The following is a 26,275-nucleotide window of genomic DNA, read 5'->3' as shown; positions in this document are numbered from 1 at the left end:
CTCAATAATTTTAATGTTAAGATGTTTTTCTGCTGTTGTTGTATGTATTCCCACAACAAATTTTCGAACACGTCCTTGAAATTTGTCACGATGTTCATGTACAATTGATGGAAGATGAAGTATTTCCACATGACCTGTTCAGTTATAACATCTCAGTGTATGAGCGGGCATAGCATTTTCTCTATAGTTGAGCACAGAAGTCGGTGCAAATTACGTAAAAATTGAGAGTTACCACTTCTGTGTTAGGTAGTTTGACCGTAAAGGATATATAAAGCAGCATGTTGATAAATCTGGAAGTTTTCATTCCACAAATAAGAATACATTGAGAATGTGGTATGAAACTTAAACATGGGAATGAGAAGTTCGCAGTGGTGAAAGTTTGATATTATCATTAAAGATCTGAAATTATCAATCACTCATTGCATTTATTTTATGTTGATACTAAATTTGACATAAGTTACACATTTTGTATGTTCAGCACAAAGTTGTATATAATTAAAAAGATGTGCTTTTGAGATGCAAACGTTTCAGTTGTGTATTATTTGCCAGTACAAAAGAAAAGATTGATTTTTTTAAATTCTGGGGCAACAACCAAAACTGATCTTAGAGCAAAAACATATTATGATCAAAGTTTCTGGTTTATCTTTGCATTGTTTGTTGTTAGTGATTAATTTCAGTCCCCTTCTCCACATATCTCTAAGAATTTACAAAACAGTTCTTATGATTTGGCCAACAAAATTTCTTTCCATCCACATTGAGAAAATCTGTAAAACCTATGTGAAAGTTTCATTGATGCAAATTGACCACCAAAATGTACTAGTGAGACTAAGTAAAATTATTATCTTCCCTTCAACATAGTCACCAAAATAAGAGCAGTAGCTAAATGGATCAGTACTGGGATACAAAGACTAATAGAATGAAAGATATTATCTGAACATTGAGACAGAATCATTTAGAGGGAGCATAGGAAATACTAAACGACGCATGTTGAGTAGGCATTTGATTTCTGTTACTTATAAACAGGATATTGCACTGCTCTCTGACTAAATTTTATAGTGACAGTTCAAACATCATTGAAGTTGCAACGAGCAGAGCATGTTTCTTTCGAGAGATGTTGTTCTTTGACACTTCACTTAAGATATTCATTGTAATGAACACCTCAGCTGATCTTCTTCTCGGGACAGATGGCTGCATCGATCTTCACAATACTTCTACAGTACCTGTTTTCAGACAATGCCTGCAAAACCACATGTATTTTCATATGAAACATATCCAATAATTTATATCTAAAAACAAAGATGACGTAACTTACCAAACGAAAGTGCTGGCAGGTTGATAGACACACAAACATACACACAAAATTCAAGCTTTCGCAACCTACGGTTGCTTCATCAGGAAAGAGGGAAGGAGAGGGAAAGACGAAAGGATGTGGGTTTTAAGGGAGAGGGTAAGGAGTCATTCCAATCCCGGGAGCGGAAAGACTTACCTTAAGGGGGAAAAAAGGTCAGGTACACACTCGCGCGCGCACACACACACATATCCATCCGCACATACACAGATGCAAGCAGACATTTGTAAAGGCAAAGAGTTTGGGCAGAGATGTCAGTCGAGGCGGAAGTACAGAGTAGCGGCATCTTGAAATTCACCTGACTCCATCAACCACCTGACCCCACCGACACCCCGCACCCCTACCTTCTACCTTCTTCCTAAAATTCACAAACCCAATCATCCCGGCCACCCCATTGTAGCTGGTTACCAAGCCCCCACAGAACGTACCTCTGCCTATGTAGATCAACACCTTCAACCCATTACATACAGTCTCCCATCCTTCATCAAAGACACTAACCACTTTCTCGAACGCCTGGAATCCTTACCCAATCTGTTACCCCCGGAAACCCATCCTTGTAACCATTGATGCCACTTCCTTATACACAAAGAGTCTGCACGTCCAGGGCCTCACTGCGATGGAGCACTTCCTTTCACGCCGATCACCTGCCACCCTACCTAAAACCTCGTTCCTCATTACCTTAGCCAGCTTCATCCTAACCCACAACTTCTTCACTTTCGAAGGCCAGACATACCAACAATTAAAGGGAACAGCCATGGATACCAGGATGGCTCCCTCGTACGCCAACCTATTCATGGGTCGCTTAGAGGAAGCCTTCTTGGTTACCCAGGCCTGCCAACCCAAAGTTTGGTACAGATTTATTGATGACATTTTCATGATCCAGACTTACAGTGAAGAACTACTCCAGAATTTCCTCTCCAACCTCAACTCCTTTGGTTCCATCAGATTCATCTGGTCTTACTCCAAATCCCATGCCACTTTCCTTGACATTGACCTCCATCTGTCCAATGGCCAGCGTCACACATCTGTCCACATCAAACTCACCAACAAGCAACAGTACCTCCATTATAACAGCTGCCACCCATTCCACATCAAACGGTCCCTTCCCTACAGCCTAAGTCTTTGTGGCAAACGAATCTGCTCCAGTCCGGAATCCCTGAACCAATTCACCAACACCCTGAAAACAGCTTTCGCATCTCGCAACTACCCTCCCGACCTGGTACAGAAGCAAATAACCAGAGCCACTTCCTCATCCCCTCAAACCCAGATCCTCCCACAGAAGAACCCCAAAAGTGCCCCACTTGTAAGAACCCCAAAAGTGCCCCCCTTGTGACGGGATACTTTCCGGGACTGGATCAGACTCTGAATGTGGCTCTCCAGCAGGGATAAGACTTCCTCAATCCTGCCCTGAAATGAGATCCATCCTTCATGAAATCCTCCCCACTCCACCAAGAGTGTCTTTCCGTCGTCCACCTAACCTTCGTAACCTCTTAGTTGATCCCCATGAAATCCCCAAACCCCCTTCCCTACCCTCTGCCTCCTACCCTTGTAACCACCCCCGGTGTAAAACCTGTCCCATGCACCCTTCCACCACCACCACCTACTCCAGTCCTGTAACCCAGAAGGTGTACACGATCAAAGGCAGAGCCACGTGTGAAAGCACCCACGTGATTTACCAACTGACCTTCCTACACTGTGAAGCTTTCTATGTGGGAATGACCAGCAAAAAACTGTCCATTCGCATGAATGGACACAGGCAGACAGTGTTTGTTCGTAATGAGGATCACCCTGTGGCTAAATATGCCTTGGTGCATGGCCAGCACATCTTGGTACAGTGTTACACCATCCAGGTTATCTGGATACTTCCCACTAACACCAACCTGTCAGAACTCCGGAGATGGGAACTTGCCCATCAGTATATCCTCTCTTCTCGTTATCCGCCAGGCCTCAACCTCCGCTAATTTCAAGTTGCCGCCACTCATACCTCACCTGTCTTTCAACAACATCTTTGCCTCTGTACTTCTGCCTCGACTGACATCTCTGCCCAAACTCTTTGCCTTTACAAATGTCTGCCTGTGTCTGTGTATGTGCGGATGGGTATGTGTGTGTGTGTGTGTGTGAGCGAGTGTATACCTGTCACTTTTTCCCCCTAAGGTAAGTCTTTCCGGTCCCGGGATTGGAATGACTCCTTACCCTCTCCCTTAAAACCCACATCCTTTTGTCTTTCCCTCTCCTTCCCTCTTTCCTGATGAAGCAACCGTAGGGTGCGAAAGCTTGAATTTTGTGTGTGTGTGTTTGTTTGTGTGTCTATCAACCTGCCAGCGCTTTAGTTTGGTAAGTTACATCATCTTTGTTTTTAGATATATTTTTCCCACGTGGACTGTTTCCCTCTATTATATTCACATCCAATAATTTAATTTTATTGGATAGACAAAAAATCTACTGACCAAGCAGCGGCAGAACACGCACATAAAAGAAATCTTTCACAGGCAGTGGCTCTTTTTTCAGGCAGAAAGGTTGATGGGGAAGGGAGAGGGGTGAAGGAAAAGGACAGTAGAGGTCTAGAAAAAGGGGTAGATTTTGGTAAAGTCACCCATAACTGTGGGTCAGGGGAGACTTACTGGATGGGATGAGAAGGAAATACTGATTGCTGTGGACTGCATTGGATGAGATTTGAAAACCTGAGAGCATAAAGGTGGAAGATAGGGTAATATGCAACCCAGAGATTACTGCTCAAACATCATGCATGAGTTAATAAGAGTTGAAAGCTAAGTGCGTTGTACATAAGCGGAGGTGGGAGAGGGAGGAGTGGTAAAAAGTAGATGGGTAAGACATGAAGAAATTAACATAAATTAAGGGCAGGTTGGTGATGAGAATTGAGGACATGTTATTGAATTTCTTACCCCACCCAAAACATGCACCCCCCACATTTTTTCTTCTTCCTAAGATCCACAAACGCAATCGTCCTGGTTGTCCTATAGTTGCTGGCTTCAAAGCACCCACCAAACGTATATCTGTGTTAGTTGATCAGCACCTCCAACCCATATTACAAATACTTCCCTCCTTTATCAAAGATACCAGCCATTTTGTAGATCATTTAAAATCCATGCCCATCCTACTCCCACCACACACCTTGCTTGTCACCATTGATTCTCCTCCCTCTATACCAACGTCCCCCATGTACATGGTCTGTCTGCTGCTGAACATTTCCTCAGTCAGTGCCCACCTGATTCCAAAACTATGACATTGTTCCTACTCACCTTAATCAGCTTTGTACTTACCAACAACTACTTCACCTTTGAGGGGCAGACACACAAACAGATCAAGGGTATGGCCATTGGAACCAGGATGGTGCCTTCCTATGCCAGGTGGGTCGCCTGGAGGGGGCTTTTGTGGGATCCATAAGCCCTTTTGGCCCCTGGTTTGGTTTAGATAAATTGATGATTTCTTTGCCATATGGACTCATGGTGAGGCTGACCTCTTAAAATTCTGGAATCTCTAACTATATTTTCCCAATTAAATTTCTTATGGTCCTATTCTGAATCCCATGTAACTTTTCTTGATGTTGCTTTCATTCTCACCAAAGGTCAGCTACACACTTCTGTCCACATTAAACCTACCAACAGACAAGAGTGCTTCCATTTTGAAAGTTGCCAACCTTTCCATATCAAACATTCCCTCCCATACAGCCTTAGCATTCAAGGCAAACATATTTGTTTAGGTACATACTCTTTACAGCAATACACCATCATTCTCATCTCAGCCTTCACTGGACGTAATTACGCCACCACATGAGTTCAAAACTAGATTTCCCGGGTCATCGCATCCAACCCTGGTACTGCTGATCCCTCCAAAAAACAACTTCGGAGTGCACCACTGGTCTGGAATGTATTAATCAGCTACTTTGACAAGACCATGACTTCCTAAAATCATGCCGTGAAATGAAATCCTTCCTGTCTGAGAGTTTGCCCACCACACCTATAGTGCATTTTAAATTAGTTGTTACTTTTGACATTTCACTCAGTGGAGGGGATGTGACGCCATTGCCCAGGTAACACCAGTGGCGAGCAGGCTTTCCCTACTCCACCGCCAGCGGTTCGGTTGGTAAAGCGCCTCTGTTACCACACCGTGGATACCTACTACCATGTGGTGTCATGCAATAGATGCTTCTAAGTTCGTAATCTCTCATTGGTGTGTGCTGTTTTCTGGCGCTGAAGTGTTATGCCATCCATCATCAGATATTGTGACCAGTTGTATTGTGTTGGATTTGTATTAATAAAAACAGTGCACCACATCTGGAAACGCTATATTTACAATGGAAATGGATCTTAAGGACACATTCAATGGATTTGAAAATAATGTTCTGCCACAAAATATTCCTCTGAATTCGACAATATTAATTAACATTGCACCATACCAATCTGTTGTGGTGGATAAAGCTACAACAATCCAGTGGATGAAAGCGTATATTTTGCTCTGGGTACAAAGAAGTGTTCCACTGGATAAAGTTGAACGTAGCATGTATAAGGTGAAGTTAATGGAACTTCCACAGTACCAGGTCGACAAACTGGCTGACGTTGAAGGGCATAGTTCAATCAGGTTTCGTCCATATCACACTAATTAAATCCGGCTGAGAATACGCTCAGTGAGAATAAAATGCTGAAAAAAGAAGCCATTTCAAGTGTCGCACCACAGGATGGGTCTCAAGTTGTCATAGAGTTGAGGAGAGATGGTTTCACGATGGCCTATGTTGAATTTTGAGTAATACGTAACTTCTCTTGTTGCCATGTTAAAATCTGCTTCTTTTCTCAAAACGGAGCATAGTTTACAAATACACATCTCATTAATATTCTAACGCAGTTGAAATTGCGACAGAATCATGAATATGTTATTAAACTAGTAACTGAGGGAACGTAGGGTCAGTTGTTCATGAAACAGCCCATTCTCAGAATAAAATAAACGCTTGACTTTACTTACATTGTCACAAAACCCACAGCCGTTCTCATTTCACCAGCTATCGATGGTCCTTAAAAATTACATTATTTCACTGAAAAAATCAGTAATTGCTTGATTATTGTGACAGATATGAAAGTTTCACATATTAATTATATAGCAAAATACTGCGCTCTTTGTGTGCTATCATTTGCCAAAATCTCGTTTCGATACATTGAAAGGTTTATTTGATAAGTGGGATTCATAAATGTTTCTTCCTGAATTTTTCATTGGTGTGTGCTTTCATGAGGGAGTGGTTTACTTACATTCCATTTCTCGAGACTGCAGACAGATCCCTTCAAGTTTAAATAATAATTCAGTATGTTTCTACATTTCATATGAGTCAACATACGACCTAACACGCACGAAATGCAAATTCGTAGCGATCCTTATTTTTCACTGTAAACCTTAGGAATTTCTTGCAGTAATATTGAAGTATCACAAAAACTATGAACATTAACGTAATGATATGCAGTTCATCATGAAGCTGCGATGTGCGAGAATCAGATGTTTTTAGCTGATAGTTTATTTACAGTCATTTGAGAAAGATCGCAGGTGGGCCAGCTTGTGCGGCTTGCTGTTCACGCAGTCAGCTGCCGATGCACCCAGCTCACACTGGCAACTTGCTTCCCTCCTCTCATTCCACACTGAACTGTCAAAAGTCGCAACTAATTTTAAACACACTGCAGAATAACTTTTCATCACCTTTCCAATCTCGGCAAAATTCTAGTCAGACCCTATGCTCCATCTGCACACATCTCCCGTACCTATGGCTCCTACCCCTGTGACTGTCCCCCCTGCAAGACTTGCCATATGCACTCACCTGCCACTATGTATACCAGCCCTATAACTGGCAAAACATATACTATCAAAAGGAGAGCCACCTGTGAAATGACACGTCGTGTACCAGCTGTTATGTAAACACCGTTTGGCCTTTTACATCAGCGTGACTACCACCAAATTATCAATTAGGATGAATGGGTATAAGCAGAAGGTGTATACTAGAAACACACAGTATCCTGTTGCAGAGCATGCTCTACAACATGTCGATCATGATCTTGGTGCCTGTTTCACCACACGTACCATCTGGATACTTCCCCTAATACCAGTTTCTAAGAAAACGGCAGGTACGAACTAGCACTAAAACGTATCCACCAAAATCTGAAAGCTGTTTATTTCTCACTGCAGAGTAATTCCATGTATGTAGGTAGCTGTTTATAAATTTGCTTTATTCGGGCACTTTCTTCTTGTAATACAGCAGTTCAGGTCTCTGTTTTTGCTACAAAGCAGAAATGTAAATAATGATCATTCCTTCCATAATTTTTCTTGCATGTAGTACTACAGGGTGTATACGATCCGGGACAACCGGGAATTCCGGGAAAAACCCGGGAATGTTTTCATCCGGGAGAAAACCGGGAAAAACCCGGGAATTTTTCGGAATTCCGGGAATTTTTAATTGTTTTAGCTTTCAGTTACATTTTTGTAGTTTTGACTGCAGAATTGATTCTCTAGCAAATAATGTTATTGTATCCTGCTACTGGAGAATGATACTGCAGTAATAAAATATGTTGAGAGGGAAAAAAATAAAACTGTAGTGGCAAAGGAAATGTTCATTTTACGACAACAAAACACCGTGCACACACAAGTGTCTACAGATAGCAAAAATATGTTAATGGCCGTAGGGCGCAGACTGTTAATTCTTCGTAACAATAAACTGCTTGCTATGAGCATGATGTCACAACTGTTCACATTAGGTTCGTTTGACCAGTTGCCAGCGGTCTGTTGCGCATGCGCATTTGACTCGCGTATAAGCAGTACCTTCTCTCGCTTCCCGCTTCTTCAAGTTTGGCTGTTAGCTGCATCGGTAGTAGCGGCAAGCAGCCAGATGCAAACGAGAAAAATTTTTCTCGCGCGCCCTAGCTGCCAGATTCGCGCTTGCACAGAGTTGTCTGAGTTGTAGTGGGGAGGGGGTTAGTCTCCACGTGACCCGTGTTTACGTTAAGTGATTTCGCTGCTTATCTTCGTGTACAGCTCCCACGTCAAATGAAAACAAAACGGATTTCTGTGGCCGGGAGCTATCAAGTGAATTAAAATGCATTCACATAATTACAGAGGGCAAAAATATATTATTAATTTCAGTTTCTGATTTTATTTTCTTTCCAAGTTAGTAGCAGTCAAGCATTAATCGCCTTGCAGAAGAATGAAGTTATTTTTGCAAGTTTGCTAAAGAAATTCCGCTGAGGCAATCATTTTATTTGAAACGAAGGTTTCATTTAACAACTTTGGGTACTTCCAACTGTTCGGTGAATTTCAAGTGCACGTTATCATCTTCTGCCATGTATGGCATTATGCCATAGTAAAGAACCAAACATGAGATCGTAGAGTACTGGTACTCCAAGAAAATTTACATCCCAAAAACCACACTGAAAAGCTTAATATCAGATAGGACCTACTTCATTGTGAATCTGGAAAAAACCAATGTGCACTTCAAGCCAAATTATGCATTTTAGTATGATTCACGAAATTTTGATGCCTTTTGGAGTATCCTCTGATGCCCTGTTTCTTTTATGGTGTAGTGTAAGCTCTCTTAGTGCTTTAGACACACGAACATGCGGGCTTCCTACACCACTGCAGTTGCACACGCACAATAATTCGTTTTTGGCGCTCTCTGGCAACTGGTAAATCGAACCTATAACTAACAGTATTGCGAACAGTGGTTAGAAAAGCGTTACTTTCAAAGTAAATTTCTTTTTACGCAAGATGAATTATGTTACGTGTGTGAAAGTGGGATGGATATCTAAATCACAGAGCGTTCGAAACTGAACAGTTTGAGGACCAGCCACTTCAAGAATTTCGAGCCGAGGCATTTATGTCACAATTTTAAATTTACTGGCACATTTGTGTGATGTATCTTAAAGTATATCACACCAAAAAAAGACCAATATTACACGTGAAAGCTTAGCTTTTCTTGTTGATATACGGTACTGTGTACATTAATGTAAACCGTTAACTTTTCCTCTTGTGTGTTCGCGCTATGTAACCAGTAATCTTGCTAGTGGCTGACTATAACACGTGCCCTATGCTCTGAATAGCTGCTGTCATCGGCTGGCGAGATCTCGTGGCTTGAGATATGACTCGCTTACAAAAGGACATCACAACCTCGGTTGCAACGCTCCGGAAACTAACAAGCTGTGTTTGGTGCAATTCTAATTTATACTTTCGTAATACAAAAATATGCAGCGTATATGTTGCTGCAAATCAAAGGTCTTTCCAAAACTTCTCTCCTTATTTTTATTAAAAGTCTCTCCAAAACTTCTCTGCTCCGTCTTTTTTTTTTCAGGAAGTTCTATGCGATTATATAAAACGTTAACCATTCAAAGGATTGATAAATTTTACAGTTCCGAGGGAAAATCTACGGAAAACCTACTGTCACTTAGCACAGACAAAGTGTATTTTCAATATTTTTTACAACGGGATATCCGGGAGAAATCCGGGAATAATCCGGGAATTTTTTTCCCTTGTCCCCGTATACACCCTGTACTATCTGTAATAAATGATGAAAGAACAAGTATGATAATGAGTGGAAAGATGTGCCTTCAATTATTTATATTGAGCAAGATGCAGAAATTAAGAACTGGATTTATATTGAACAGTAGCAGCATTCAAAACTTCCCATCCTGATATTTATCCATATGATCTCTAACACACTAGAGCAGACTGGTCGAGTGATTCCCTAAACAGATTCATGACCAATTTCCTTCCCCATATTAGTCTCATTTGAACATACTGAAACAATACTGTAGATACATATTCTGGAGGAACTGGGTCCAGATTCTTTTTCAGCCATCCAGATTAAAGTTTGTTATTGTCTTCCCGAATTGTTTCCGGTGAGTGTTGTGATGTTTCTGTAATAAAGGTCTCAACTGAATCATTGCCTGCTCCTGACCTGATCAATATTTGTTGTCTATTGCTAATGGCCTCGGCGTAACGTTGGAATCTAATTTTCCCACCATATTTATTTTCTTAAACACGTTAACAACAAAGCAAGTGACTGTTTTTGCTAAAAAATGTGTAATAATGACTGCATGATGTTGGCTATATTTCCTGGCAAAACACCAAGATGGAAGGAAGGAAGAAAGAAGAGAAAAGAAGGAAGAAAAATGAGTACCTGAATGGTGGAAAGCATGGGTATTGGAGTTCAGTGCTGGCAGTGTAGCAGATTAGATATAAATTCAAATAAAATTATTATGCAGTTAAAGCTTCTAAGAAAAGATGTTTTCTCCACTTCACAGAGAAGAAAATTGCATCCTTGTCAAGACATGAACTTAAGAGCTGGACACAGTTGGATGATGGAGATGATGATGATTTTGATGATGCCTTACAGGAGAGGTGAGAAATACATCTTAGTTCATCAGTAGGTGATCTAGAAGAATGCATGTAGTAATGACCTTTTATTTGAAATTGAATGTTTCAGTGTTAGGTATTAAACAATTACATAACTGAAGATATGCTACAATTCCTCAGATAATTGTCCTTTTAACACTAATAATACTAACAATGTAACTATTACATTCACCACTAATCTAGTTATTAAAATTGAACCAAAGTACTACCACATAGGCTGTTCATAAATTCCCTTTATTCTCTTACTTTATTATATTAAAATAACATTTCAAGGCACTGATTGTCCTACAGTGGAGAATTGTAGATAATTATCATTCCTTATGTAATTTTTCCTGCATGTAATACTACTTGAAACATTTTCACATGGCCACAATATTCCAGGGAGAAGACTGTACCTTCATACACTACTTATACATTTTCCTGCATTCATCTTGCTCATAATCTTGGAAGGTAAACAGATTGATGAGCCTCCACTGAAAAATTTTTCATTTATTGTGCTAGATCTGCATGGAGAGAAAAAAGGTTACAAACAAAAAATTTGCAAGTCAGAGTTTTGCCCTCATATCATAGACATTGACACGGCACTGTCTAATAAGTATCATACACTCTTCAGTGGTAGTTGCACATTTTCGAAATACAGTGAAACCCCCCCCTTTTACGCTTTTCAAGGGACTTCTAAAAAATGGCGTAAAATGCAGGAAAATGTAAATTTTGGGAAATAATGTTTTATACTGTAAAAGTTACATATAGGATACCCCCTTGCACATTATGTATCATATATGTAGATGACAGGCATCAAAAGACTTTCAGGGACATGTTTATTATCTAATTAAGGTTTATTATCTAATAAAAACCGCTGATGTAATTGGGACTTATAACTGTCTGGGAAGTAGGAATGTTTGACTCAATTTCACATGTCATAATTGATGTTTTTGAAAGCCAAAAACTGTCATTCATTATTTAAATAATGAAATACTGCACTACTTACATATTGTTTCACGCTTAGCATGACACACTTACACACACACACACACACACACACACACACACACACACACACAAACTATCACTCACATTGTTTGTTTGTGTAACATCACAAAAAATACATACGTGAATACTACACTTGACAACGAGAATAAATTTTTGAAACACAGTTTGCTCAGCATGAATAAAACACGTAAGCCACACTGTGTTTAAACTAAAAATATTTGAGCTTCACAAAGTGAATGATGGTATCAGCTAGTGCTCCAAGTGGCCATACACTGAAACATGCTAAAAGGTGTCACGATGATCACAACAATCATGAAACTGCATTTGCGCAGTAGAGACAGTTTGTAAATGATTGTGATTGGTCACAATATGTTCACTAGAATGAGCCTAGTTATTGCCATTAGCGACCACGCCAGGTAGAGCTTGGCAGTGGCAGCAGATAGGGCACAAATTGTTCAAACTTTTACACGTTTACCAGTTCAAATCCACTGAGTTGAGTGCATTGGTATCGAGAAACTTAACCACATAATGTTTGTAAACACTACGGGACAGCCAGCATCATTTTTTTCTCCACAGACATTTTTTGTAATGCTTAAATGACAGGGAAATGATACATATGTTGACGCAAAATTGGGTACAAATTAACATCATGGGCATATGAAATTTGATGAGACCAACAAAAAATATTGTAAACGGTGAGAAAACGTTAATTCTGGGAATGTAAAAGCAGGGTTATATTGTAATTTCATGTGGCTCATTGGGCCTAGTGCAAGTCTTTCAGTTGGACACCATTTGGGCAACTTGTGTGTCCCCAAAAACACCCTTGTTATCCAATGAATGATCATGGATTAATATGTTGTTGAAAGAGGAAAGGCTAAACCCTAACAAAAAGTAACAAAATCAGGGGTAATGCACACTACTGTGGAACATAAAATAGTAGCACACACATTGGAGAGATGAGAAAGAAAGCAATTTTGTCCCCTTCCCCCACCCCCCGTCCTCTCTCTCTCTCTCTCTCTCCCTCTCTCTCTCTCCCTCTCTCTCTCCCTCTCTCTCTCTCTCTCTCTCTCTCCCTCCTCTTTTTTTTTCCTTTAAAAAAAATAATAATAAAAAATCTTCAGCAGTGTGTAATACGGATTTAGTGAATTGAATTTGCATGGGAATGGAAAAATTAACATCAGTTTGGAACAAATCGAGTGAATTAAAATGTTTAGATTGATAAATGCTGCTGAGGAGACTACAATGGAAACAGTGGTCAAAAGGAAACACTTTGTTTGATGATCTGTGGATAACATGTTTTTAGAAACCAACAAGATGACACAGAATCTGATATTACTTTCCACATGCTTGTGCTCATAAAGTGCAAAATGTACCATTCTCCAAATTACATAAGTACTACTTGTATTCAATTAAATGATGGGTATTGATATGAGAGACCCAGGAAATGGGAACTGAAAAATAGTGCCGGGTATTTTGTTTGTAGGTAACTGTGACTTGATTTTCATAAGCACTGTTAGTTAATTTTAACATGCATGTAACTACTTTTACTGGAATAAGGTGTTCATGTAAATCAGGTGCAATGCCACTAAATAATTAGATATGTAATTGTGATAAGCTCTTTCTAACATATGGGTTGATCATCCTAAGTTTTGCTTAAGTTTTTGCATACCAGTGGAATTGATTGCTGCAATGTGGCATACTTGATCAGTTCTCCTGTCACCTGTGCATATTGTCTTGATATACTATCTTCATTGACGTGCTGACTTGCAAAGCATCAAGGCCTAGCAGAATTTTGTAAAAAGGGAAAATATAGTCATAACTGATTTTAGAATATGATTCAGTATACCTTTGATACTTTTCTTTTTCCCTACATTTCATCTAGTCTCACATCTATTTTCTCTCCTTACAGTCTTTTCTGTCCCAGCTATGTTATCAACCATGTTGTGTTCCCATACTTGTTTACTGTTCATTTTTGTTTTGTTTTGCTATGGTTTTCCTGTGACTACTGTTGCTTATGATTCTTAGTTTCATCATACCTCTCGTATAATTCATCTCAGCTTTGATACTTTTCCCTTCCTCCACCAACCCTTCTTCAAGAAACATAATCTTTGCTACAGCAATCTGCCTCCAAATGTGATGGCTCCTATTTGGTTAAGTAATTGATTGCTCTGTTTGTGTGCATGCAGTCTGTATTCGGTACGCATATGTTCTCTTTAGCTTCATGTAGGTATTTCTCGGTACCACAATTTTCCAATGGTTACAAGAAAACTATGTTTTTGGATGCATTCTCCTCACCCCCTTTCTCCTCACCCCCTTTCTTTATAAAATAATTGTCAAAAAATGCTTCTGAATTTAGATTGGATATATCAGAATTTGTAAATAACATGTCAGAAGCAGTTTACATAACCAGTATATATTTTCATCCAGAGTCATCAAAAGTGTTTCGGGAACCAGTGCTGCTGGAAGTATCCACACAGCAAAGGCTGAACGAAGGCTGAAGGAGAAGCTGCAGCAGGAGGTAACTACTTGGATACTAGACTATTATTTAGAATTAGTTGATGTAGCGATTCTGCATAAATAGCTCTGTTCCTTGAGCAGGTGCACCAATTTTCGTAACATGAGCGGGAGCACTGCATACTCCTTATAATTGTAAAGAACAGCTGTCTTTATTGTACTAAGGCAAACATGCAAGAGCAAAAACATAGTGCAATCTTAGATTAATTAAACAGTGATAAAATAAACCTTTATAATATACACCAAAGCACTGTTTTATTAAATCATAATGAAATAAACTTTCATTAATCAGTCTGTTGCTATGGTCGGGTGATATCCCACATCCCAAAGTAATGACAAATGCCCCACTCGAAGCCTTAAACAATGCGTCAGATCCCAGCCAACCACAATGTAGTTGCATCAGATCCTAGCCAACCTCTTATTTGATTACTCATTATCTCGTACAGACAATTGCTTCATTGTGGGATTGTGATGCTAACTTGTAATGTGGATCATTTTCTTGCATGGATAATACATTTTTTATGACATAGCTTGTTGTTTATTTTATTTTACTGTTTCTCTTTTGGACATATGACAGCACAATTTATCACTGTGTTAGCTGAAGCTCTCCATTGTGAAACAGCAAAGTGGAAAACAATTTTATTTGTGTTTGGTGCACTTTATACACATGTGCACAGCCACAAGGATTAAAATAGTGCATTTCCTGCACAGTTTTTATGGTTTGTAATGGCCTTCAGGGAACCACTCAAAGAAAGGTGCATCATCTGCATAAAAAGTGTGCAATAAACAAATTTCAAGTATCCCAGGTTTGATGCCTTATATCTGATTGTAATCTATTACTGTTGTTATTACAACTAACCTGGTGACTTCATAGGAAACCACGTTGGATTTAAATGTAATACTGAAAGGTGTTGCTGCGTATCAGTGACATCATAAAAAATGATGAGAATAGTGATATATCAGATTATTGTCATTTGAATTCTCTCAAGGGAATTCGTAAATAGTAAATCATGTATTTACCTTTCAAGCTGAATTACTACTTTATATTTCTGTAACTGCAGCAACTCAATTTTCAGCACTTAGTCACCATCAATAAAACATATTTCTTTCAAATTCAGTTCCATCTGTTATCCTTTAATTGGTGTCTCTTATTTCAGACCATAATAAAGTTAAACTAACTGTTTATAAGCAGTGTATTTGCATAACCAAAAGCAGTACTTATACTGACAGTTATTTCATTTTCTGTTGTTGCTTTGTATGTCTATGGAGGTACATAAGAATGTAGTACTTCATGGTTCTCCTTGGCACTCCATATGGTGCTGATATTTCAGTGTGGCACTTATTGAGCTCTTGGTTCCTTTTCTTTTTTTTCTTTTTCTTTTTTTTCTTTTTTTTTTTTCATAATTACATTTCAGGTAAAGCCATCTAATGATGATGAGTTGACAAGGTTTTGCCTACCTTGCAATTTTGTGCATCCTATTGGTAGCACAACAGTAATTACATTCAGTTCAAGTGTATTTGTTTATAGTGAGAGGCAAATAAAAGAATTATTGTTGTTTTCAGGAGCAACAAAATGCCTTCTAAGACTTCAAAGGATTATCAAATCAAATTCCTGAATTCTTAGGAAAATTATTTTAATGGTTTTCAAACTAGCTGCAACCATCTGTACATGGAGTAGAAGAATTTTTGTCACAATTTTTTTGATATCTTGACATGAAGTATTTTGGTGTTTCATAATTATTATTTTTTTCTGTATTATATCTTACTGCTAATCATCACTAATCATTGGACTCGTTGCTGAGTGTCGGGACCCCTTGAACCAAGTTTTTTGTCCCAGAGAGCCACCAGCTTCTCTTAGAGACTGCTGAAAATTGAGCCTGGAGATGTTTTTTGATTTGATCTATCCACAGGCTCACTGTCTCCCCCTTCATCTCTTGGCCCCCCCCCCCCCCCCCCACCGTCTTTCCTTCCATGATTATTTTCTCTAGATTTTCTCTCTCTCTTCTAACAATCTGGCCAAAGAACTTAAGAATATTTTGGCTGATACGGGATGAACGGCACCTGGACATACTATATTTCTCAATAATGGGGACACCAGTTCGTCTTTCACACACAGCTCAAATGCATCTATACACCACTTGTCTCTGGCCTTAAAGGTCCATTTTTTGCTAGCGCAAAATAAGGTAGAAAACATAGTTTTCCATCAGTTGAGATGTCTTTAGCCCTACCATAAATAGCTTTCCTAGTGATATGTCCATGCCATGTACCTGGTTCTTCTGTAGTAGTTGTATTATTTCTGCTTCACACTCCTGCTGGCTTGCCTGAAATTGTGTATATGGATGTGCAAGCAGGTTTAGGGGAGCCACTCAACACTAAAGACTGTCCTGTGTCTGGTATGAACAATTATATGGTGAGACGATAAGAAAATTGCAGGTTGCACTGTTTGCACACTAAGTTGTAGCCATTGATACCAATTAACATACTTGCTAATAGGATGAGAGGTCATAAGTATCATTCCCTTATTATTGTATTTATATACATATTATATATATTACATGACAGTGTTCTGTCTGACATAATAAACACATAGGCTAATAATTAAAAAAAAAAAAAACAGTGAAACTCCTCTAAGTTGAATTCAGTTACTAAGTGACCAATACAAAAAATTACCGGTGCACAATCAATAAGCAGGAGTAATAAGAAATTTTTAAATTAAAAACATATCACTATATGGGAAAGAAGAAACATAATACATATGTACCCTTATGTAGGGGGGAACCTGCCAGTACCCCTCTGAGATCTATACTACTGAATACTCTTGCCCCATGAAGCTTTTGGAGGAATTGTTCAAAATTCTACTGTGACATTGCCATTCCTTTTTTCCACAATGAACAGTGGGTTGTTATATTGGCTAGTTGACCTTTCTGTTACTCCCATCCGCAACATTCTCTGAAGCTCTTCTTCCACTGTTTCGCGTTTCGATTGAGGTGTCGCATAATGCCGTACATAAAATGGTTATGTATTGAGTTCTGCCTGGTACTGGTTTACAAGGAGGTTCCTTCTGAGTAGTTTGGAAGTGCAAGCTGTATTTGCCAGAGGGCAAGAGGATATAAGTTTTCAGCACAGCTTTTTTTATTTAGGAGTGCTCACCATTGAGTCTGAGTGGACACAGAAGAACCATCTGTCTTTTAGATACCCAGTACCCAGTTGCTGAGCTTGCTCTATTGCATGACTCTTAGGGACCAGAGTGCATTCTGCACCACACGGGCCATTTGGATGCGTCCACCGTCCTGGGCCTAAGCCCCACTAACAAATGCCCTCTGTGTTTCCAGTTCATTTATTTACATTTTATGTGTGTGTACTATTTCATAATTTACACAATAATCTATGTTACCAGATCGCTATCCCAGAACCTAGTACCAGATGCAAGTTGCCTCTCAAAGAGCTTCCAGGATAACAAAAATTTGATTTTCAGTATTTTGGGTAGTTATTGACACAATCTAAAGATTTAAAATGCTTTTATAAAACACTCATTAAGAGGTGTAACCTTATGTTTAAATTTAGCGCAGGACCATAGATATTATTGTTAGAAACTGCGCATTTGTCTTCAGACAGTGTAGGTTACAGTGTACATATATCTGGTCTTACATCCATCAGCATTTGACAATGAGAGCACTCCACAACTTCCAACAGATTGTACACATAATTTCAAATCTTTATAAAACTTTTTCTCACTGACACCCCCTCCGCAAAATGATGAAAGGAAAAAAGTTTACCAGTTACTATATTTTCGCTGTTCATGTATTAAACCTGCTACATTGGGTGTGACATTTTAACTTACTAATTCTGTTCAACCGACTCGCTTCACAACACAATTTGCAGATAGCACCAACATGTACCATTGAATGTACCTGCAAAATCATAAACATTGAGATGTGTGAAAACTTAATTTGCTTAAAATGAGGTGCAGATTATCCAGACTGTATTCATCCCTTGTTTCTTAATGAGAGCACTTGGTGAGGTCTGATAAATGTTAAGCATAATTTCAAACCTTTTCTAACTTTTTTTTTTCACTTACCTGCTTGAAGACAAATATTTAACATGTTAACGCATTTGTGAAATGATCAGATATTTGAAGCTGTTGTATACATGGGAACTTGATTCTTTAAATATTCTGGGTTTTACTATTATTTACTCTATTTATATGTTTTTTTAAATTATTGTAATCACTCTTTCCTCCTGCAACCCCCCCCCCCCCCCCCAACTCCTGTTTTCTCTCTCTCTCTCTCTCTCTCTCTCTCTCTCTCTCTCCCTCCCTCCCTCCCTCCCTCCCTCTCCCTCCCCCCCCCTTCCTTCCTTCCTTTCTTTCTTTCTTTCTTTCCCCTCCTTCTGCCCCTACTTTATCCTTCCTTTTAGGTAAAAGTCATGATCAATGCCATTGGCAGGCAAGGTTGGTTAACATTATATCTTTTATGTCACTTTCTGATGGGTAGAGTGTAACTAACTTATATAATTCTGTTGTGTACTACAGCAAAATTTGGGAAAAGTAAAGAACAGCAGATGAGGAAACAAAAATTTGAAGGTACTGTGCACAGTCTCAGGCCGAAAGTCAGCACTCAGAGTTGCTTTTCACTTCAGGTGTTACGCGTTTCTAACAGCACTTTTGTGTCATTTAATTTCTTCTTTGAATTATTTTGAAGTACAAAAAGTGTAACAAAAATAAAACAGGAAAATATACTACAAAATCTTGCGTTTAAAAACTCTGGAACTACTGACTGTTTTGGTTGTGCTTAATGTAACAATAAAATGTGGGATTATTCGTTACTAAAATACCACTGCTATTTAATGACTGGATATTGTAATGTACTCACTGAGTGAGGGAATAAAATTAATCCCTTAACTTAAAAAACAGAATTATCTTGTTTTTATTGTTTTGACAGAAACCTAAAATCCCGAGTATACTAGGACAACATAAAATATTTAAAAAAAAAATGAAATCTTGCTTATAACCATTTCAGTACTAACAGTTAAGTGTTCTGCTGCTAGAGAACACCTGTTACTACATTTGTAGCCTGACTGTGTGTTTAGATTGGGGTTGGGCACTAGATTTGTCTTTAATGTTCGTAGCTTTGGCTACTCTACAACAAAATGTGTGCTTTTAGATGCTCTTCTGTATTGTTATCTAGGCAGTGCTCTTGAAAAAGGATGGATATAGTAATCCAGAGTTTGACATTGAACTTAGCAGCTCAGAAAGTGAAGAGGAATGTGATGCTACTTCATTAGAGACTGAAAGTGACAGCATTTCGTCAGTTCAGTGACGAATGCTTGCCAGTGGTAGAAGATATATACATCCACTGTGCTCCAGCCAGCTCATCCAAGATTTATGTTCATGGGACACCATTGTGAAATACATGATTAGACTTCATAGCTACCCCGAAACTTATGATGTCATTTATTATAAGATGATTTTTTCATTTATAAAAAAAAAATATAGTTTCTTGGAATGTAATTTGGGGAAAAAATTTGTTAAATTAACAGATTAAGGAGAAACACATGTGACTTCCAGAGTGGTACCAGCCTTTAGATTTGGCACCACTACAAACATCCCCCCCCCTTTTTTTTTAACACAGTATATTGTCCAGCCAGTTGAATCACCTATTCCAAACATATTTGTACCACTTCGAAAGCTGCCACCTATTCCGTATGAAGAAGCCTCTTCCATACAGCTGTGGCTGTCACATCTGTAGCGATGAGCAGTCCCTCGCACAATATACCAAGGATCTCACTCTCACTGAGGCCTTCACTGACCATAATTACTCTCCCAACCTCTTACAGATACAGATCTCCTATGTTTTATCTATCCAGTCACCTCCCAACTCCCAAAGTCTCACCGGCTGACTTCAGAGGAGCATTCCCTTCATGACTCAGTACCATCCAGGACTGGAACAACAAAATCACATTCTCTGGCAAGGTTTCGACTATCTCTCATCATGCCCTCAAATGAAGAATCTTCTACCAACTATCCTTCCCACCTGCTCCCACAGAGGTATTCCATCGCGCACCGAACCTATACAGTATCCTTGTTCATCCCTATACAACTCACACTCCCAATCCCTTGCCTTATGGCTCATACCTCTGTAATAGACCTAGATGCAAGACCGATCCCATACCCCCTCCCACCACCACCAACTACAGTCTGGTCACAAGAATCACCTATCCGATCAGAGGCGGGACTACCTCTGAAACCAGTCATGTGATCTACAAGCTAAGCTGTAAACACTGTGCTGCATTCTATGTGCGCATGACAACCAACAAGCTGTCTGTCCACATGAATGGCCAGCAACAACATTTGTTAATCATTGTCCTAACCCACCTATCTTCTTCCCACTCCAGCTCTACACAGCCCTCTATTGCACCAATGCACCCAAATTCTTATTACTTCTCTCTTTTCCACTACTCCCCCTCCCCCCTTCCCCCGCTCCCCACTCCCCCTCCCTTCTCCATCTGTCGTCCCGATTGCACCTAGCTGCTGTACCATCTCTCCACCTTGTCCCTGTATGCTCCCACAAGCAGCACTTCACCATCCCCCAGCCATATCCTTTTATCCCACCCCACTACAGCGTCCTCGTTAACCCCCCCACCCCCAGTCCAGATTACTTTTCCCATTGTGCACTGCTATTCACAGTCTGGCCTCAGCACCAAGAGACAGTGATCATATGCATGAAAGTTGCATTTGCCCATATGCACATATGTTGTATAGTTCCGGTGAGGGCTATTTTGGCCGAAAGCTTATTTGTTTGACAGTTTTTTGTTGTGCCTGTCTGTGACTCAACATCTTCGCTATATGGTGAGTAGCAATCTATCCTTTTCATAATATTGTCATTATTCCATATTTTGGTTTTACCACATTTTACTCTGCTACCAGTAGCACACATAACTAGACATATGAATAACCTCAAATGTGACACCTAAAACGAATTTCAGTTGCTGTTGTTTTGAAATAAATAAATATTTTTATCAGTTGCTGAAATATTGGATTTATAGAACCATCTGCTCTTCCATCAGATTGGGGGGGGGCCGGGGGGGGGGGGGGATTAACACTTACATAAATCTTTTCTTTTCTGCAGACATCACACATAGGGAAAGGCCAGCCGGACCCTCTCCCCCCTCCACCTCCCCCCATCCTCTCTCTCTCTCTCTCTCTCTCTCTCTCTCCCTCTCTCCCTCTCTCTCTCTCTCTCTCTCTCTCTCTCTCTCTCTCTCTCTCTCTCTGCCCCCTGCCTGCCCACCCCTCTCCTCCTTTCTTTCTAGGTAAACCATTTCACTTCTCTCTCAATTTAGTTGCTGCAGTTGACTGAGTAGTTCTAATTTGTTACATTTTTTTGTTTTTGTTTCCCAAATTGTTCCAGTTTTGTCTATTGGTAGAGGTGTGTCTTTTCTTTTATCTGTTGTACTGAAGAAGTAACAATTGCTGTTGTGTATTATTAAGTCATGAAGTCTCCCTGCAGTTAACATACTTTCTGTGTAGAGTAACTGAAGGAACATAGTGTCTTTTATAGTATTCTATATCTAAGGGCCTTCTGACTTCGGAAGATGAGAAGGATCTTTCACCAGCTGAACAGAGGGCATTAAGAGCGGAGAAAAGAGCTGCATGGAGGCAGGCACGGCTAAAATCCCTTGAACAGGTTAGTCTATGAAAGAGTATATTCCTTTCGTAAAAGACATTTTAACGAAGCTACAAATTCCATTATTTTCAATATGAAAATGTTCAAACCAATGTGACAGATGTTCATTACTGACATTTGTTGAGAGTTCACCAGACATTTCCTGCTACCAGACTTGTTATTAGGTGCAGTTACATGTTGATATTATTTCAGAACACTAGTCGATAACTCAAGGTTGGTTACAGAAATCAAAATTTTAGGTAATTTGCTGTTTTTGTTAATCAGTGTGGTTTGTAATGATGTTAAAGTGTTGCCCTTCCATATCCAGCTGTATTCTGCCAACTTCTGGCTCCACACTGCTTCATGGTTGCAAACATGATAATAGTATTGCAGCTTTGATAGCAGATAACTTATAATATTTGAATACAATCATGAATAAATTTACAGCAGTATAAATGGTAGTAAATTCATTGCTGGTTTTGTTCTACAAGTTACCGACCACTGCATCAGGGTGAAGTAAAAGAGTAAAACCATAAGATTGATTGCTTAATATAATTGTGTGTACTGTTTTATCTCATATATCTCTCTTGTACTGTTGTAGGACGCATTACAGGCTCAAATGGTCATTAAGAAAATGAGTGAAATGATTGATGCCAAACCTCAGATTTCTGATACCATTCCAAGAGGGAGTAATGGCACTGATCAAGATAATGAGAACAATACAGAGGTATGTGTAGTTTTGATTTTTTGGACTGTCTTATTTTATTTATTTATTGGGGTGAAGTGGTCTAAAGCACACATTATAAAACAAACAAATGAAACAGTCTTAAATAAATGAAGACAAACAAAATACGTATTTTGTAAGTTGTCATTGTTTTACCATAACCATTGTTTTACCATAACCATTATTTTAATGTTCCGATTGACTCTATAATGCTGTGTGTTAAAAAACTGTTTAATGTAAAATAAATGTCAAATTGTGTTGCTAAATTTCACATATTGCTATTAGCTATTGAACACATCCACCAGTGTCTTCTTTGCTTTTTTGAAAGAGGCTCTCTGTACCATCTGCATTGTGATTCTGCTCTGAAACCTTATTGGCCTCGAATCATGTGCTCCTCTTATTCGCTGTTACGTGAGAATTTTTTCTGGTAACTCATTTTGGTGTATACCTTTTTGACTTTCGCAGAACTATCTGTGTTTTTATTATTACAAATTTGTGGGTAATCTTTGCCATTCATTTGGAATATGTGATAGGAGAACAACAGCTGTTTTGTTTTTGATGCTATTATGGGATCGTTCTCTTTGTACAGGTTCTCATTAGCTTGTGGGACAGGCTAAATTTTGAGAGATCTTCTATTCAGCACTTGCTGTTGTAGGTCATTCTGCTGGTTCATGCCATTTACATATTTATACATATTGACCTAAGTGATCTTCCCATAATCCATACTAATACATCATTCGAACATTGCAAAGCAATTGAAATTGAATGAGCAAGTGAGGATTGTGCTAGGGAAGGCAAATGGTTTACTTTCGTTTATTGGGAGAATTTTGGGAAAGGAGACCACATATGGGACACCAGTGTGACCTACTATTGAGTACTGCTAGTGTGTTTGAGATCAACACCTGTCTGGATGAAAGGAAGACATCAAGGCAATTCAGAGGTGGGTTGCTAGATTAGTTACAACATGCAAGTATTATGAAGATGCTTTGGGAACTGTAATGGGGAATCCCCCCAGGGAAGGTAAATTTCTTGTCGAGGAACACTACTGAGAAAGTCTACAGACCTAACAGTTGGAGCTAACTGCAGAATGATTCTACTGCCATCAGTATAAATTTCCCGTGAGGAACATGAAAGTAAGATATGAGAAAATATGATGGATATGGAGGGATATAGACAATAGATGGTCATTTTTTCCTCTCTCTTTTGTGAGGGGAGCAGGAAAGGAAATGATCAGAAGTGGTACTGGTACAGGGTACCCTCTGCCATGCAGCTACAGTGGCTTGCGGAGTATGTGTGTAGATGTAGATGTATCCACGAAACAAATAATATCACCTTTTCAGCATCTTCCTGAATTTGTACCCGAAGGGCACCAATCTCATAACCACTAAGATGGGTATGAAGTTCTGTCTCAGCATTCTCATCATATAATGCTAGGACTGGAGAAGGTGTTAGCACATCTTTAAGGACAAGTAAAGATGTTTCTCGCACCTCTTTCCAGGAAAATTTCTTGTCTCCCTGCAGTAGTTCTGCCAAGGATGTGCCTTGGTACGTAAGTCCCTTATGAATCACCAGTAGTATGAACATACTTCAAGAAAGCTTTTTGCAATTTTTTTTTTTTTAATTTGCTGGGGACTTGGAAAGTCAGTGTCTGTTATTATTTTCTCTAGATCAGGTTATATTTCTTTGTCATTCACTAGATGTCCCAAGATTTTTATTTGTTGGACGGCAGAGTGTCATTTTTTCAGATTCAGATGGAAGCATGCAGTCTGAACACACTTCAATGTGGTTGTAGCAACGTACATGTTCTTCACTTTGAACTCACAGAGGCTGTTAGAAGTCGTGAAGGTAATGGTTTCCTGGTCAGTCTCATCAGCCTTGATTTGCCAGTAGCCTGACTGCATGGCAGTTGTTGAAAACTACTTTGCTTCTCTTGAGTGTAATCATTCCATGGCAGTGGGTAGATATCTTTCTTCACAATTTTGTTCAGTTATTGGTAGTTGTCTCAGAAATACCGTGTGCCATCATTCTTCTTCACAAGGACCAAGGACTCTTTGAAAGTTGTTATGAAGATGGTATCTGTTCTTTCGGACATGTCTGAAAGAACAGATACCATCTTCATATAGTTAAGGCTAATCAGCCATTGTCCTTCTTCTTCTGTGCTGGATGCACACGCATTGCCCTAAATCTTACGGGACTCAGTAAGATTGTCTGCTGTGAGTAATGAGTGTAATGGGCAGGGGCACTACGAATGTAGTGTGTGGACGTTAAGTTGGGAATGTGGGTCTCACGGGGAACGTGTAAGGGATAAATCCCTGCAGTCACACTATCCTCTGTGTCCTTGGTGGCTCAGATGGGTAGAGCGTCTGCCGTGTAAGCTGGAGATCCCGGGTTCGAATCCCGGTTGGAGCACACATTTTCAACTGTCGTCGTTGATGTATATCAATGCCTGTCGACAGCTTAGGGTCTTGATTTAATTATAATTTCATTCTTTGAAAGTTGGGTGATGTCATCTTGCAGTACTTTCCAGAATGTAATATTCACTCTGCAGCGGAGTGTGCATTGATATGAAACTTCCTGGCAGATTAAATCTGTGTGCTAGACTGAGATTCGAACTTGGCATCTTTACTTTTTGTGGGCAAATGCTCTGCCTACTGAGCTACCCAAGCATGACACCTGACCTGTCCTCACAGATTTACTTTCATCAGTGCCTCATCTCCTACCTCCCAAACTTTACCGAAGCTCTCCTGTGAAACTTGCAAGACCAGTGCTCCTGGAAGAAAGGGTGTTGGAGAGACATGGCTTAGACACAGCCTGAGGAATGTTTCCAAAATGAAATTTTCACCTGTAGCAGCATGTGCACTGACATGAAACTTCCTGGTAGATTAATACTGTGTGCCAGACCGAGACTCGAACTTGGACCTTCACCTTTCATGTGCAAGTGCTCTACTAACTTGCAGTATCTTCTTTACTTCCTCTGAAATTATCTTTCATTTAGCTGGCAACATGCGGTACGAACACTGGCTATTTTGTGTATGATGTGCAGTGTTGATAAGCTGTTTTACCATGGGACTGTCTTTTCTCTACTCACTATTTGAAAGTATCTGATAATTGGCATAGAATGTGTAATACTTTCAAACATTGTTCCTTGTCAGACCAGATTCTATTGGTAATTTGATAGTAACTTCCTCCACTGTGTTGTCTGTAGTGATGGCAGTGCATGATTTTTCATCAGTGCCTTTAAGCTGCACTTCCTGGACTGTTTAGATTATCTCTACGCACATATTTGTAGGGATGAGTCATACCTGTTTGTGACAGTTAGTGATCCAAAGTTCTGCTTGACTACCTGCAATGATATGCACCCTGCTGACACACAGATTTGTTTGAGTGTGTGAGTAGCTTTTAGCTTTCAATAAAAACTTCACAGTTTAACTGAGCATATAGATTGACAACTGGAACTTACGTAGAAAATGGCAGCATAAGGTTGTCTTCAATGGCTGGGTTGTCATTTGATTACTGTGGGACAAGTCTGGGTTGGTATTGTTCATTCTCCCTGTTGTGTGTCACCTGGTGGTAAGGATTGGTGCTAAAGATCATTAGACCTATCTTCAGCATCTTCTATTATCCCCTGACGTTTGGGAT

General features: G+C 39.5%; 1 protein-coding gene across 8 annotated transcripts in view; it reads left to right on the top strand.

The window, feature by feature from the left end:
• The window catches only part of LOC126186395 (protein lap4), a 535,941-nt gene that overhangs the window by 469,499 nt on the left and 40,167 nt on the right, over positions 1 to 26,275 (top strand). For all 8 annotated transcript variants that reach the window (XM_049928205.1, XM_049928206.1, XM_049928204.1 and 5 more), the window contains 4 exons: positions 10,633 to 10,729; positions 14,162 to 14,252; positions 21,823 to 21,933; positions 22,514 to 22,639. In XM_049928205.1, coding sequence (XP_049784162.1) covers positions 10,633 to 10,729; positions 14,162 to 14,252; positions 21,823 to 21,933; positions 22,514 to 22,639 — 425 coding nt within the window. The remainder of the gene's footprint in view (positions 1 to 10,632; positions 10,730 to 14,161; positions 14,253 to 21,822; positions 21,934 to 22,513; positions 22,640 to 26,275) is intronic.

The sequence above is a fragment of the Schistocerca cancellata genome, chromosome 1, assembly GCF_023864275.1.
Source record: "Schistocerca cancellata isolate TAMUIC-IGC-003103 chromosome 1, iqSchCanc2.1, whole genome shotgun sequence".
NCBI lineage: Eukaryota > Metazoa > Arthropoda > Insecta > Orthoptera > Acrididae > Schistocerca > Schistocerca cancellata.
This window is presented reverse-complemented; position numbering and strand designations above follow the sequence as displayed.